The sequence below is a fragment of the Kogia breviceps genome, chromosome X, assembly GCF_026419965.1.
Source record: "Kogia breviceps isolate mKogBre1 chromosome X, mKogBre1 haplotype 1, whole genome shotgun sequence".
NCBI lineage: Eukaryota > Metazoa > Chordata > Mammalia > Artiodactyla > Physeteridae > Kogia > Kogia breviceps.
In genome coordinates, this window is record NC_081330.1 from 19,925,063 (window position 1) to 19,942,483 (window position 17,421).

The 17,421-nt window shown below is 37.1% G+C and overlaps 1 protein-coding gene across 12 annotated transcripts in view; it reads left to right on the forward strand.

Annotated features, from left to right (window-relative positions):
- The window catches only part of SMARCA1 (SWI/SNF related, matrix associated, actin dependent regulator of chromatin, subfamily a, member 1), a 70,273-nt gene that overhangs the window by 23,009 nt on the left and 29,843 nt on the right, over positions 1 to 17,421 (forward strand). For 6 of the 12 annotated variants that reach the window (XM_059050920.2, XM_059050922.2, XM_067024292.1 and 3 more), the window contains 6 exons: positions 304 to 425; positions 3,472 to 3,507; positions 4,429 to 4,581; positions 7,120 to 7,252; positions 7,864 to 8,012; positions 10,628 to 10,747. In XM_059050920.2, the coding sequence (XP_058906903.1) occupies positions 304 to 425; positions 3,472 to 3,507; positions 4,429 to 4,581; positions 7,120 to 7,252; positions 7,864 to 8,012; positions 10,628 to 10,747 (713 nt within the window). The remainder of the gene's footprint in view (positions 1 to 303; positions 426 to 3,471; positions 3,508 to 4,428; positions 4,582 to 7,119; positions 7,253 to 7,863; positions 8,013 to 10,627; positions 10,748 to 17,421) is intronic. The other 6 variants (XM_059050921.2, XM_067024298.1, XM_059050926.2 and 3 more) reach the window with 1 other exon arrangement.

Here is a 17,421-nt window from a genome sequence, read left to right on the forward strand (position 1 = left end):
CCTCTTGGTGTCCGTACGTTTGTTCTCTACATCTGTGTCTCTATTTCTAGTAAGGGCAGATTTTAAATCATCTCAATATGCGTGGAGGATTTTGAAGACCTTAAAAATGTGTAACTCAACAAATGCACACTTCTGTATAGTGCCCCTTGAAGGAGTGTGTGTGTGTGTGTGTGTGTGTGTGGTTAGTGGAGTGTTCATGTGCTATATATTTATATTGCATATGATGTTTACTTTTATTTTTGTAACTTTCGAGTTAGTTTTACACAAGGTGAATAACTCGCTTTTTTTGGTGAAATGTTTTAGGTTCAAGGGTTCTCATTTTTAGCCAGATGACTCGCTTGCTGGACATTTTGGAGGATTATTGTATGTGGCGTGGTTACGAGTATTGTCGACTGGATGGACAAACCCCACATGAAGAAAGAGAGGTGAGGAAGAGAAAATAAAACAAGACTTGAAAAATCAGAGTTCAATTAAGCCATGTTTTTCATCATTAGGTAGTTTTGAACTTTGGCCTTTTCTTTAGCTAGGTGCATTGAATTTCTCACTACCATCTCTCTCTCTTTGAGATCTTTAGCTGGACTTCCATTACACTGGCTCTTTACAAATCATCCTTTCCCAAGTTTTCAAAGACATCCTAAGTTATCTATTACATCCTTACCTCCTCTAATCACTGCTGTCTCTGGCCTTTTGACTACTTGTTTCTCAGTTTACTCTTTGACCCTTGATTCTATGTCATTTTCTTTTCTTGATTTGCCTCCTACATTAGACCCTCGCCATTCATGGAGTTTAACAGTTGAGATTGTTTCTATTTGTGAGCAACCATAGACTCATGAGACAGTAATTTGTAAAGGGAATCATCTCAGTCTTAATAGAAGTTTTGTACAACTGAAACGGGACAGCATAGGTGTAGGAGCTTATCATGCACTTGGATTTTGGAGTACTAAAAGGTTGGTGGGCAGGAACGAGTCACTTAGCTAATGACGAAGCCTGCCTAGCACTCAGTATTTTTCTCTAATTTGGAAATTCCTAAAGATTTTTAGATGATTTCTCATGAATGTCAGGGGTCTAATGTATTTTAAGCCCTTTAAAGCACTTTTTTTTTTGAGGGAGAGGGCTTTGCTAATTTATCTTCTCTTTTCTGTGATCCTTCAGGGCTCTGTCTTTGGCCTCTGTTTTAAGTCTATACTCATGCTCTGGGCAGAGATCGTGATTTCATGGTATAGTGGAAAATGCATTGAACTTGGTTTCAGAAGACCTGAACTTAACACCAACTCCACCAATATGCGTGCAAGCTATTTAATCCTCTGAGCCTCAGTATCTTTGACTCTTTATTATAAGGGTAATATTAATGCTTAGGCTTCTGTTTTCCTGACAGTGTTATGAGGATCACTGCATATAATATGTATGAACAGAGTTTTTGTACTATGTAGTGCAGTATAGCCCACAGATCATGAAAGTGCACACAGGCCTTTGCACCTCTCAGCTCTAAGACCCCTTCTCAGGCCACAAAGACTCTCAGCCTGTGTCCCTCTCCTTCCTTGGCTGCAGTGGGCACTCTGTCCCTTGTGTGCCTCCGTAGTGAAACCTGGCATAGTGTACGATAGTGTCCACAGCAGGAGCACAGGCCCTTTTCACATTAAGGGTTTCCCTGCTACCCACTGTGGGAAAACAGTTGTGGTAATATTTTTAAATGAGGACGTTTCAAAGCTTATACTGTTCCCTGCTCTTTAGTCTTTTACCCTCTCTGAAATGGTAACTTGAAGCTTTATTGCGCTTTTGCTGATTTATTCCTGGGAATGGATTTCTCCAAATCCACATTAAGCATAGTACCATTCAAGATGGCCCTTCTTCCCGGAATGAAGATGATACTAAGGCAGAAGAGTAGGTGCTTTCTGATCTCAAATAGCCAATTTGCATTTCTGTCCAATCTCTCTGCTCATGAATAATGTGGACTTTACCTAATTATGCTCCAATTATCTGGTTTCTTTCTTTTTTTTTTTTTTTTTTTTTTTTTTTTTTTTTTTTTTTTTTGCGGTATGCGGGCCTCTCACTGCTGTGGCCTCTCCCGCTGCGGAGCACAGGCTCCGGACGCACAGGCTCTGCGGCCATGGCTCACGGGCCCAGCCGCTCCGCGGCACGTGGGATCTTCCCGGACCAGGGCACGAACCCGCGTCCCCTGCATCGGCAGGCGGACTCTCAACCACTGCACCACCAGGGAAGCCCTATCTGGTTTCTTAAAGTGTTAAATAATGTTCTCCCTTCAGAGATTTTGAATCACATGCTTTGCCTTTAGATATAGCAAAGTGAGGGACTTCCCTGGTCCAGTGGTTGAGACTTTGCCTTCCAATGCAGTGGGTGCGCGTTCGATCCCTGGCTAGGGAGCTAAGATCCCACATGCCTTGCAGCCAAAAATCCAAACCATAAAATAGAAGCAATATTGTAACAAATTCAATGAAGACTTTAAAAACGGTCCACATCCAAAAAAAAAAAAATCTTAAAAAAAAAAGATATAGCAAAGTGAGAGCTGTTCATTTTGTTTTGGAAATGTCCTGCCTTCCCATTATGTTGTCGTTCAGACAAGCATTTCATCTATTTTCCTAGTAAGAAGGGGAAGACTACCTTTAATTCCTTACTCGATTTGTTTGCAAGCTGTTAATAAGCAATTCTTTCTCAATAGCAGCGGCTTTGCCCTTTCTCCACTGCTACAGCTAAATCCAGCTAGCTTCCGTAACCTTTACGTATTGGCCTCCTCACTTTTATAGGGAAAGGAACTAACATTTGTCAAGCAATGACTATGAGCTAGGTAACGTAGAGTTCCAGCTGAATTCTCCCAGCAGCCCAGTAAAGTATTGGCATAATTTTCTCCACTTGAAACTGTGCCTCAGAGAGGTTAAATGCTTGCTGAGAACCACATGTGTAATAAATGGTAGAGTTATGATTCACGCCCAGGTTTTTGCTATTTCCTCTACACCAAATTGCCTCTCACTACACCATGCTGCTCTCTGTACTGCCCCCTCTACATGCTGTATGGACTGCGGCAGAGTCACCTTCTCTGTCTGCAACTTTTGACCATGCCACTCCATTCCTCAAAAATAGAACTTCCTGTATTTTGTGATTATGAAAGTAATATATGATTGCCAAGGAAATCTTGAGAAGAAAAGTATTTCTGGCCAATCTTTTTATGCATATATAATATACAAATAATTAATATTATACTCTATACACTACATATGAAATTCAGTATCCTGATACTTTTTACTCAACATTATGTTGTACTTTCCTATATCAGTAAAAAATATCATTGTAAAAATAATTTTAGTGTCATATTTCATCCTGTGGACATACAATAAATAATTTATCCCCCTACTGTTAATCATTCAGGTTGTTTCCAATTTTTCACTATTATAAATAATGCTTAAGTAAAAGTCCTTATACATAAATCTTTGTGCCCATCTCTGATTATTTCCTTAGGATAAATTCCTAGAAGTGGAATTACTGGGTCAAAGGGTATGAACACTTTTAAGACTCTTGATGCATATTGCCAAATTGCTTTCCAGAAAGGTTGTACCCATTTACTCTCCCAGCAGCAATGTATGAGAGTGCCCGTCTCACCGCCCCCTCGTCAACATTGAGTATATCATTTTTTTAATCTTTAAAAAATGGTATTATGTTGTTTTAATTTGCATTTATTTGATTACTAGTGAGATTGAACATTATTCTTGTGTTTATTAGCCATTCGTACTTGTTCTTTTGTGTACTGTCCTTTTTTTCCCTCATTTTTCTATTGGGGTCTTAGTGTTTCTTTCTAATTAATTTGTATGAGATCTTTATATAGGAAGGATATTAACATCCTATTAATTTTTAAGACTCTTCACTGAATATCCCTGGATTACCTTCCTGATTTTCCTCATTACTTCCCTGTTTGCTCCTTTTCACCATATGGAAATAAATCTACTTACCTTCCCCTCTATCTGTTGCTCTCATTCCCATTTCTAAACTCTTATCTCTCTTGGTTGGTCTTCTATACCTTCTTTATTAATTCGTCATAAATTAATGGGAATGAAGTTGAGATATCTGACATTTTACCCCCTAGATATATTTTAGCTCCCACTCAATTAAAACATTTTCACTATTAATATTTTAAAATAATTTAAATGATTGATTACTTGCTTAGTTAAACTTGTCTTTGTGATTGTTCTTTTTACTGATGTAAGCTTCTAAAGATTAGGAACGTTAATGTGATACACTTTTTACTTTACACATAGTACAGTTTATGGATAGATGCTTAAATATTTTTGAAGGTGGAAGAATATTACAAAGTGGGCTTTTGAGCATGCATGTTAAAATGTTTCTTTCTTTCTTAAGGACTCTGGTAATATAATTTGATTTTTCTCTCTTTTTTTTCCATCTCCTGTCAATTAAATAAAGGAAGCAATAGAGGCCTTTAATGTTCCTAATAGTAGCAAATTCATCTTTATGCTGAGTACCAGGGCTGGAGGTCTTGGAATTAACTTGGCAAGTGCTGATGTGGTTATACTATATGACTCAGACTGGAATCCACAGGTTGATCTACAAGCTATGGTTAGTAATCTTTAATGATATCAGAAATTTACCTTAGCTCAGAAAACTATTGTTATTTATACAGCACAAAGGTAATTTATGATAAAAGGGTAACAACAATCTTTGGGGGGGTTTTATAGATGTTAAAATAGATTTTTCTGGAAAACAAAGTTGCTGTGCTAATTGCAAAAACAAACAAAACAAAACCAAATACACCCCAAGCCCAACTATAGCATTTGTGTGTTGATTTTGGCTTTTATCATGAAACAGAAGTGTCATTTCTTCCCACTCCTAAATATTGAAGAGGGCACATACATATATTTTAATGAAAAGGGTTTAAAAATTAGTCTTTCAGTATTATTTTCCTTAACAACTAAATATATTAAAATCCTTAGCACTGAAATTGGGAGAGATAGGATTTTAATTTCTGTTATAAAACAATTGGGGCAAGAAGGTAAAAAGGTAACAAAGGAATATATTCCAGGAAAACATTTGCTACCTAAGGACACCATCAGAAACTACTCTGTTTAAAAAAGATTCAGGGAGCTTTTCTTACCTTTCATCATGGTATAATTTATTGAACTAGAGCTACAACTTGAGTCACTGTGACTCAAGTTTTGAGATATATATAATTTCAGAAGTAAAAAGATACAACATAGCTATGCATTCAAAATCCCCGGAATTTATGGGACAACTGACTGTCTTCGGAAACGATTAAAGTCATATGCCAATGAGGCAGAGCTCAGAAGTCGTCCCTTTTCTTTTATAATAGAGAATTGAAAATATTGACCATTGGGACATTTTCAAATCCACATGCTTGGGCATAATTGTTACTGCTTTAGGTACCAAACTGCATGTTTGATGTGACTAAGTAGGAGTAAGCCCCAGTAAGTTACAGTGTTACTGAACTGGAAAACTTACTGGTAACACTTTATTTCCTTAAAAGTGTTAGAGGATAGCTGATCTTTCACGATTTACTGATTTGAGTTTGAAATGTAAATATGTGTAGGGGTGTTGCATTCCCTCTCAGTGTGCTGTGTTGAAACTGTTACTGGCTCTAGTGTTTTTATATTTAGTACAAGGGCTGATTTGAACCCTGTTTCTTTGATTTTTTTTTTTCTCCACCAGCCTCCTCCCTTCACCTATTTGCCCTGGCAGCTTCTTGTGTTTTAAAAACACTCCCTCTGCAATGAACATTGTGGTACATGACCCTTTTTGAATTATGGTTTTCTCAGGGTGTATGCCCAGTGGTGAGATTGCTGGATCATATGGTAGTTCTATTTGCAGTTTTTAAAGGAACCTCCATACTGTTCTCCATAGTGGCTGCTAAAAAAAAAAAAAAAAAAAAAAAGGTCATGAAGAACCTCGGGGCAAGACAGGAATAAAGACCCAGACCCAGGCCTACTAGAGAATTGACTTGAGGGTACGGGGAAGGGGAAGGGGAAGCTGGGACAAAGTGAGAGAGGGGCAAGGACATATATACATATATGTTCAATTTTACCAAACATAAAATCGATAGCTAGTGAGAAGCAGCCACATAGCACAGGGAGATCAGCTTGGTACTTTGTGACCATCTAGAGGGGTGGGGTAGGGAGGGTGGGAGGGAGGGAGACGCAAGAGGGAAGAGATATGGGAACATACGTATATGTATAACTGATTCACTTCGTTACAAAGCAGAAACTAACACACCATTGTAAAGCAATTATACTCCAATAAAGATGTTTTTTTTTTTTTGTTTTTTTTTTTTTTTTGGTATGCGGGCCTCTCACTGCTGTGGCCTCTCCCGTTGCGGAGCACAGGCTCCGGACGCGCAGGCCTAGCGGCCATGGCTCACGGGCTTAGTTGCTCCGCGGCATGTGGGATCTTCCCGGACCAGGGCACGAACCCGTGACCCCTGCATCGGCAGGCGGATTCTCAACCACTGCGCCACCAGGGAAGCCCCTATAAAGATGTTTTTTAAAAAACAACAACAGAAAACAAAAACACTCCCCCTAGCTGTTTGTATGTTATCAGAAATTGCCACCTGTCATACCTTTACCAACTGTAAACCATAGGACCAGTTCAAGACCATACAGTAAGGGTAATAATAGCCCATTAATTTTTATGACCCTTTACTCCAGATCCCTGAATTGCCTCAGTAAACAGAAAGAACTGCTTGCTGATGAGAGGAAGCTGACTTTTGCCACCAAAGCAACCCTTATTAACTACTTTGCCCCTCACTTAAAAAACTCCTTGCTAGTGTGGAAGATGTTTGTATTTAATGGCTTAAAGTTACTTAGTAACTTAATCCAGAAGCTTTCAGCTCTGTTTAGTCCTCATCTTAAAGGGGTTTTGTCTGTTGTCCTTCTGGAAATTTCCATTAATGGTATGGCAGAATATTTGCAGATTTCTGTGGGGGTCTCTAGATATTCTTAATATTCTTTACCCTCGTTTCAAAAGTGGCAGGTCTAGAGAGATCAGGAACTAATTTCTATTTTCAGAATTTTATAGCATAAGCTGGCTATACCATACATTTTATGCAGAATACCCAATGTCTTATATTAGGATTTTTTCTACTAGGATCGGGCACATCGTATCGGTCAGAAGAAGCCAGTACGTGTATTTCGTCTCATCACCGACAACACCGTTGAAGAAAGGATTGTTGAAAGAGCTGAGATAAAACTGAGACTTGACTCAATTGTCATACAACAAGGTATTTATATGTGTAAACTGAATTAGGTGTATTTTTTTGAAAACCATGTGCAGTTTTCTTCAGAGGAGATAGCTTTTAATGAAAGTTGACCAAAATCTGCAAACTTAGTAAAAAAAAAAGTCAAATTTAAAAAAAATGCTAATTTAAATCTGCCTATTTTGAAACCTGGCATTCAGTATATGGAGTAGGTACTTGAACATCACTAGCTTATAGTTGAATGTCAGTGCCATGTCTTTTGAAGTACTTGGTATTATTTAGCAGATAAAATGTTTGGTTTAAAAATTTTAAAACATGTATTAGAGGGTGCCTTTTCATACAGAACAATTTGATCTGAGAAATGAAGTTCGAACATGAAAAAATGTTTCTGCCCTTCTATGTTTTAACTGAATTTTATTGAAGGAAATTCATATTGAAATAGAAGGTATGGTAGAAGAAAAACTTGCAGGGTTGTTCATTTAAAAAATTACTTTAAAAAAAAATTACTTTAAAGCTTACTAATTTTCCATTATAAAGTTTTACTTATGTTTAAATGTAGTAGTTTCTGATTAGAGCTAATATACTGTGCTTTCTCTGGAATATCATTGAATATATACAACTTTTATTTTTATCAGGAAGACTTATTGACCAACAGTCTAACAAGATGGCAAAAGAGGAAATGTTACAAATGATACGTCATGGAGCCACCCATGTTTTTGCTTCTAAAGAAAGTGAGCTGACAGATGAAGACATTACAACTCTTCTGGAAAGAGGGGAAAAGAAGGTTAGTTAAAATGGCATTTTGTTTTCATGATGGTTTGCTTTAACATCAGTTTATTTCAGCATGATTATTGTAGTGCATTGTTTCAAATGCATGTTTCAAATGACTCATGTTCTAAGAATTTGTAGATTTATATCCAGGGATAATTTAGGGTTTTTTTTTAGTTTAATTTTTGGTGAGAAGAGTAAGAACCAGAGTTTAAAACTGAGTGACCTTGTATCTCATGCTTATAATATTGGTATTTACTCTACTTAAAAGCCAAAAAATTTTTTTGTTTAATCACTTGTATCAGGACTGCATTTTTGTGACTTTTTTGCATGGGATTAGAAATGATCTACTGATACATTGTGTGAACTGAAACTTTTGTGAACATTTTGTAAAATATTAAAGCATTATTTGTTAAATTATAATAAGCTGTTTCAGAATATTGCAATTTTGTGTTGAATTTACCTTTTTTCACAAATTATTATGGATAATTTCAAACATAAGCAAAAGTAGACAGAATAGTGTAATGACCCCCCCATGTACTTATCACCCGTTTCCAACAACCATCAGCCAGTCCTGTCCCATTCACACCCCCAGTTCATCTTCCCCCATCCTGGATTATTTGGGAGCAAATCTCAGCCATATCATTTCAGCTGTAAATATTTCACTATGTATTTCTAAAATATAAGAACTCTTTAAAAACCTAATCATGATGGCATTGTCCCACATGAAAAACCCCAATAATTCTTTAACAACAAAACGCCAGTTATAATTCAAATTTCCAATTATCTCAGAAGTAGCTAAGCTTTTTTAAAACTTTTTTAAAAAATCAGAATGCATATAAGGTCTATACATTGTCATTGGTTGATATGTTATGTGTATCTTTTTTTTTTTTTTTTCTTTTTTGCGGTACGCGGGCTTCTCACTGCTGTGGCCTCTCCCGTTGCGGAGCACAGGCTCCGGACGCGCAGGCTCAGCGGCCATGGCTCACGGGCCCAGCCGCTCCGCGGCATGTGGGATCTTCCCGGACCGGGGCACGAACCCGTGTCCCCTGCATCGGCAGGCGGACTCTCAACCATTGCGCCACCAGGGAAGCCCATGTGTATCTTTTTTAATCTGTAGGTTCTCCCTCCGTTTATGTATTATTTCCCTTGTAATTTATTTGGTGAAGAAACTGGATTGTTTGCCTTTTGAGTTGCTCATAGTCTAGATTTTGCTGATTCCATCCCCACGGGGTATTTTACCATGTTCACTTATTTACTGTATTTCCTGTAAATTGGTTGAATTTACTTTTCAGACTATTTTTTGTTTCTGAGGCTATATCCCCATACATTTATATTATAGCCCCAGGACTTATTTATTTTATAACTGACCTCCCACCCCCCACCTCTGGCAACCAGCCAATCTGTTCTCTGTGTCTATGAGTTACGTTTTCTTTTTTTTTTAGATTCCACATATCAGTGAGATCATATGGTATTTTTCTTTCTCTGTCTGACTTATTTCATTTAGCATAATAGCCTCAAGGTCGATCCACATTGTCTCAAATGGCAGAATTTCCTTCTCTTTAATGGCTGAGTAATATTCCATTGTATACATTTACACCACATTTTCTTTATCCATTCATCCATCGATGGACACTTAGGTAGTTTCCATGTCTTGGCTATTGTAAATAGTGCTGTAACGAACATGGGAGTGCAGGTAGGTATCTTTTCAAATTAGTGTCTTCATTTCCTTCAAATAAATTCCCAGGAGTGGAATTTGGAATTGCTGGATCATATGGTAGCTCTATTTTTAATTTTTTGAGGAACCTCCATACTGTTTTCTACATTGCCTTAACCGATTTACATTCCCACCAACAGTGTAGGAGGGTTCCCTTTTCTCCACATCCTCTCCAGCATTTATTATTTGTAGACTTTTTGATGATGGCCATTCTAACAGGTGTGAGGTGATATCTGATTGTGGCTTTGATTTGCATTTCCCTGACGATTAGTGATATTTAGTACCTTTTCATGTATCTGAGGTCATATGTTGGAATTTGAACAATCTTGTGTTACTGTGTTTCATGTTAGTGTGCAAATGTGTTGTTTAATCCAAGTTTGCCTTTGTTTTAGCATTAGCCATGTGTCGCATTAAAATTATGCAGCAGAAATTATAATATGGCTAAATCTTCAATGACAAAAGGTTTTTTGTTTTTGTTTTTGTTTTTTGCGGTACGCGGGCCTCTCACTGTTGTGGCCTCTCCCGTTGCGGAGCGCAGGCTCCGGACGCGCAGGCTCAGTGGCCATGGCTCACGGGCCCAGCCGCTCCGCGGCACGTGGGATCTTCCCGGACCGGGGCACGAACCCGTGTCCCCTGCATCGGCAGGCGTGCTCTCAACCACTGCGCCACCAGGGAAGCCCAAAAGATTTTAAAGAAAGCCTAAGTGAGAACACTTAAGAACCACTTCAGTATTTAAAATACTTGGGGCAAATTAAATTTATATTCAAGTTTGATGTTAACATTGCATTATTACCTTGTAAATTAACAGATTGCATATTTCATACCAAAACCTGACTTTTCAAAAGATAGAAAATCCACAGATTTTTATAAGTAATTCAGTGATAATTTTCTAATTTCAATGCATTCAACTTTAGACTGCAGAGATGAATGAACGCTTGCAGAAAATGGGAGAATCTTCTCTGAGAAATTTTAGAATGGACACTGAACAAAGTTTGTACAAGTTTGAAGGAGAAGATTATAGAGAAAAACAGAAGGTAACTTTCTACCCTCAACCATTAGATTCTCAAATTAGCATTTCTTCCTGTAACAATTATATATTTAACAAAACACTGGCACTTACCTGTCACAATACTGTGCTATAGAGTGAAAGTGGTGTATGTCAAAATGATCTTATCTAAGGGCTGGTTTATTATTATTATTATTACCACCACCATCAACATCATTTTTGCTGTTGCTGCTACTAGTACTACCACCACTTTTGTTTTTGAGAAGCAGTATAGGATGTGGTTGAGTCCCTGGATTCTAAAGCTGAAATCACAACTCTATCACTAATTAAGTGACTTAATTTTTTTTTAATTGAAGTATAGTTGATTTACAATGTTGTGTTACTTTTAGGTATACAGCAAAGTGATTTAGTTATACATACATATGTATTTTTTTCAGATTCTTTTCCCTTATAGGTTACTACAAAATATTGAGTATAGTTCCCTGTGCTCTACAGTAGGTCTTTGTTGGTTATCTATATTATATGTAGTAGTGTGTATATGTTAATCCCAAACTCCTAAGTTATCCTTCCCCTCCTTTCCCCTTTGGTAACCATAATTTAGTGACTCTGGATAATCAGTTTTTTCACCTATCAAATGGAGGTTGGAGTAATTACGTTATAGAGTAATTAGAACAAAATATGTAGCACTTAGTGTTAATTATATTAGTAATAATATTATTGTTAACATATGGTTACTTAAATGCCAGAAGGACTTTGTTACAGGTGGTCTCATTTATAAAAGAACGCCTTGTAATATACTTCATGGACAGCAAAGGTCTCTTGAAGAAATGGGAATTTTATTTATTTTGTCTGTTTAAACTGAAATTATGGCTGTAATTTTAAAAACTTTTAATTTTGAAATGACTTCAGACTTTATTGCAAAAAAACAGTAAAGAGTTCACATATATCCTTCACTCAGCTTCCCCTAATGTTAACAATTTACTTAATCATATTACAGTGTTCAAGTCCAGGAAATTAACATGTTTTTCCCCTAATGTTCTTTCCCTGTTCCAGGGTTTATAATCCAGGATCCCACATTGCAGTTTTTAAGAACAGAGTTTTATTTTTAAGAGCAGTTTTAGGTTCACCGCGAAATCAAGTGGAAAATACAAAGACTTCCCATATTCCATCTTCCTCCCCCCAACAGCTTCCTCCACTGTCAACATCCCACACCAGTTGAACCTACACTGACACATCATTATCATTCAAAGTCCATCGTTTACATTAGGATTCACTTTTGGTGTTGTACAGTCTGTGGGTTGGGATAAATGTATAAATGACTGGTATCCACCATTATGATATCCAGAATAGTTTCACTGCCCTTAAAACCCTCTGTGTGCTGCCTGTTAACCCCACCCTCCCATCAACCCCTAGCAACAACTGATCTTTGCACTTTCTCCATAGTCTTGCCCTTTCCAGAGTATTATATACTTGGAATCATACAGTATGTAGCCTTTTCCGATTGGCTTCTTTCACTTAGTAATGTGCATTTAAAGTTCCTTCATGTCTTTTCATGGCTTGATAGCTCATTTCTTTGTAGTGCTGAGTTATATTCCATTTTCTGGATGTACTACAGCTTACTTATGCATTTATCTACTGAAGGACATCTTGGTTGCTTCCAAGTTTTGATAATTATGAATAAAGCTGCCGTAAACATTTACGTGCAGGTTTTTGTGTGGACATAGATTTTCAACTCCTTTGGGTAAATCCGAAGGAGCACGATTGTTGGATTGTATGGTAAGAGGATGTTTAATTTTGTAAGAAACTGCCAACCTGTCTTCCAAAGTGGCCGTACTATTTTACATTCTCGTGGGCAGTAAATGAGAGTTCCCGTTGCGCCACATTCTCACCAGCATTTGGTGTTGTCAGTGTTCTGGATTTTTGCCATTTTAGTAGGTGTGTAGTAGTATGTCTTTGTTTTAGTTTGCATTTCACTGATGACATATGATGGGGAGCATCTTTTCATTTGCTTATTTGCCATCTGTATATTTCATCGGGGAAGTGTCTCTTCAGATCTTTTGCCCATTTAAAAATCAGAATGGTTGTTTTCTTATTGTTGAGTTTTAAGAGTTCTTTGTATATTTTGGATAATAGTCTCTTATCAGATATGTCTTTCGCAAACACTTTCTCCCAGTCAGTGGCTTGTCTTCTCATTCTCTTGACCCACATTGCATTTTGTTGCTGTGTCTCCTTGGTCTCTTCTAATCTGTGATAGTTCGCAGTCTTTCTTTGTTTTTCATGACCTTGACCCTCTTGAAGAGTATTGTTCAGCTGTCTTGTAGTTTGAATCTCACTTTGGGGTTGTTCGACATTTTTTTCATGATTTGATTGACATTATGCATTTTTAGCAAGAATGTGTTGGAAGGGATGTTACGTCTTTCTCAGTACATCATACCAGGGAACATATGACGTCACTATGTCATGTTACTGGGGACAGTAACCTTAATCACTTTGTTGAGGTGATGTCTGCTGCGTTTTTCCACTGTAGAGTTCCCATTTTTTCCCTTTGTAATTGATAAGTATCTTGGTGGGGGGAGATACTCCTCAAAATTTTGCCCACTGGTTTTAGCATCTCTTGGTAGAGTTTGCCTGCAATAGTTATTGTGGTGTTTACTTAATGGTAATTTTGTATCTCCTTCATTCCATCTACATTTATTAATTGGGATTTTTCTGTAAGGAAGAGCTGTCCCTTCTCCCCATTTATTTATGTACTCATTTATTTATATCAACATGGACTCAAGGAGAGTTTTTTTTTTTAGTATAATACAATTCCATCATTTTTATTTTGTTACTCAAATTGTTCTATAAAGCTGTTTATATATATATATATATATATATATATATAATTTTTTATTTATTTTTTTGTGGTACACGGACCTCTCGCTGTTGTGGCCTCTCCCGTTGCGGAGCTCAGGCTCCGGACACGCAGGCTCAGCGGCCATGGCTCACGGGCCCAGCCGCTCCGCGGCATGTGGGATCCTCCCGGACCGGGGCACGAACCCGTGTCCCCCGCATCGGCAGGTGGACTCTCAACCGCTGCGCCACCAGGGAAGCCCATGATGTTATATTTTTTAACTGACAGAATGAATTTTTTTAAATAAAAAAGCTTATTCTTGGGTATTGATTTTACTGAAAAATCAGAGGTGAGCCATTTTAATTTGCATTGCAACTAGTATGTTGATAATGCTTTGTTGCTATCATTATTTCTGGTTAGTTTTTAGTATCTTGACCAAAATCTATGTGGTTATTCTATCTATAACCTTAATTCAGACTACTTATGGTTTGCTCTGAGGAGATGGAGGTGATAGCCTGCATACACAGAGTGGAAACTGCCTTCCTAATATGCTTTTTAGATCTCATTATGTGATATGAATTTTATTAATTTTACAATTATTCCCCTGGGCTTATTGTTATTATGAGTGTTTTATAAAGTAACAGTGAAAAGTCTAAATATCAGTGGTGCTTCCTACCTACATTCTTAGAGGAAAATTAGGCTTAGTAAAATATTTGTCCATTTCTAATATAACAAGTTTTCCTGTGTTTCTAATTCTAGCAAAATAATGATGTACAGATATAAAGAAATTTTAATGATAACAATTATGATGACTTTTATAATTGACTAACTAAATCAGATTTTTTTCTGAATATTCTGAGTTGAAATTATATTTTATTATGTCTTTCCATATTTTCTAGATAGGTTCATAAAATAAGTTCATACTATCCTTTGAAGAGAATCGAAAACCTGCAAGAATGTTGTTCATACATATGGAAATTGCACAGTGATGTAGATTTTCATATAAGATTTGTCGAACCAGTTGCATTAGTTTATAACCATACCTGCTGAATTAAGTATTAATGACTGAAATTGATTCTGAATAAATTAACCTGAATAAGTTTGTATTAATGTAGTCTTATCTAAGACAAACTAATTCAGCATGATTTATTCTGTTTTTGAAAGTTCAGGAATTGGCCTTTAATACTTATTTCAAATTTGAATATCTAAACCTTCAAACATGTATAGGTTAAATGGCCAAATACATTACTTTTAGAAAGTTAAGTTATTATTGATTTTTCATCCCAACTGAGACAAATAAATACTGGTTATTAAAAGAAATCTTTTCTATTACTGTCATCTCACATTAACCCATCTGAGGGGAAAAACAAAACAAAACTCATCATCTTATATAACTCACATTATCCATCTCGTGAACTTTTAGAGGTAAAAGAGACATTTAGTCTAACCTTGTTTGTGATTAAGAAATCCCATCTATAGCATCTAGGACAGTTATCTAGCCTCTGTTCCCACCCCACCCCCATCCCATCCAGCCTCTGGTTGAACTCGGTCATGTTGGGATTCTTTCTCAGGATATTTCATTTCACTGTGTTATATTCTCTGGTTCTCAGAATACTTCTATTTTTAAAAATATTTATTTATTTGGTTGCACCGGGTCTTAGTTGTGGCACACAGGCTCCTTAGATGAGGCAGGCGGGCACCTTAGTTGCAGCACGTGGGCTCCTTAGTTGAGGCAGGTGGGCTTCTTAGTTGTAGCATGCAAAAAACTCTTAGTTGTGGCATGCAAACTCTTAGTTGCAGCATGCATGTGGGATCTAGTTCCCTGACCAGGGAATGAACCTGGGCCCCCTGCATTGGGAGCGCAGAGTCTTATCCACTGTGCCACCAGGGAAGTCCCTCAAAATACTTCTTATTTGGCTTATAAGCTCCTTGGGGGAAGAGATTGTTTTATTCATTTTTGTATCCTTGACACTTGCAAATAGGCACTTAAGACATATTTGTTAAATTATATTGAGTAGCAATCTACTTTCTTGTGACTTTCCATGTTGGTTTTAATCTTATGGATCAACAAATAACTGTTTTTTCCTATCTGATAGTGTTTTCCATATGTGGATGCCACCATTTTGTCTTTAGTCTTTACTTCTCTAGACACACAGTTTATGATTTCTAACCATTCTAGTCATCTTAGTTTATCATCCACTCTTAAAATGTGATAACAAGGTTAGAGCTCAGCCTGTAGATGAGGTCAAATAGAGTGGGGCCATTAATTGTATTGGATTGGCCAAAAGGTGCCTTCGGCTTTTAAGTAAAAATAAAAGACACACTTTTCATTTTCACCAAGAACTTCATTGAACAGCGTATTCACCCTGTTGTTTCACTACCTTCTGCCATTTTTTCAGGCAACTTCATAATTCCATCTTCCAAAAACTTTTTATCTTTTTGAGCAGAAAACTGTTCAAGGTTCCTTTTACAGTCTTCCAGGGAATTGAAATTTTTTCCATTAAGAGAATTTTGTAAAGACCAAAATAATTGGAAATCTGAAGGTGCAGTGTCTGGTGAATACGGCAGATGAATAAGAACTTCCCGGCCAAGCTGTAACAGTTTTTGTCTGGTTCGCAAATAAACATGCGGTCTTGTGTTACCCTGATGGAAGATTATGCATTCTCTGTTGACTAATCATCGAGTGCTGCTTTCAGTTGGTCTAATTGGGAGCAGTACTTGTTGGAATTAATCGTTTGGATTTCCAGAAGGAGCTCGTAACAGAGGACTCCCTTCCAATCCCACCATATACAGAACATCACCTTCTTTGGATGAAGACTGACCTTTGGTGTGGTTGGTGGTGGTTCATTTCACTTGCCCCACGATCTCTTCCGTTCCACATTACTGTACAGTACCCACTTTTCATCACCTGTCACAATTTGTCTTAAAAATGGAACATTTTCATTATGTTTAAGTAGAGAATCGCATGTGGAAATATGGTCAAGAAGGTTTTTTTCGCTTAACTTATGTGGAACTCAAACATCAAAGCGATTCACATAACCAAGCTGGTGCAAATGATTTTCAGTGCTTGATTTGGATATTTTGAGTATATTGGCTACCTCCCGCATGGTATAATGTTGATTGTTCTCAATAAATGTCTCAATTTGATCGCTATCAACTTCAACTGGTCTACCTGACTGTGGAGCATCATCCAGTGAGAAATCTCCAGCACGAAACTTCGCAAACCACTTTTGACACGTTCGATCTGTCACAGCACCTTCTCCATACACTGCACAAATCTTTTTTTTGCGTTTTAGTTGCGTTTTTACCTTTCTTGAAAAATAACGCATAATATGCTGGAAATGTTGCTTTTTTTCTTCCATCTTCAATGTTAAAATGGAAGAAATTCAAATCAAAATTCACCAATTTTGATAAGTCTTTTTTTCAAATGCATGCTGATATGACAGCTGTCACATACAATCTAACAGAATTGTTTCAAATGAAGTTAAAGACAACTCAGTGCTACTAGAGCCATCTTACAGAAACAAACAAACAAAACTTTTAGCCAACACAACAGATTAATGGCCTCTTTTGTGTAAAAGTACTAGGCTAGGCACTGTGAAATCAAGAAAAATACCTGAACTAGAAAAGCATACCTACAGACTCCAGAACTTTATGTTGTCACTTTTGTATATTGACTTTTAAATTGCATTTTCTAGCTGATATTGGGGTAAAGTTTTGTAAGGCTACCAAACCATTGTTCACCCCACCTTGGATATTTAATAATAATAACTTACATTTAACTCTTGGCAGTTTACCTAATGCTTTCACATATATGGTCACACTTAATCCTCAGAGTCGGTATTATTATTATTCCCATTTTACAGATG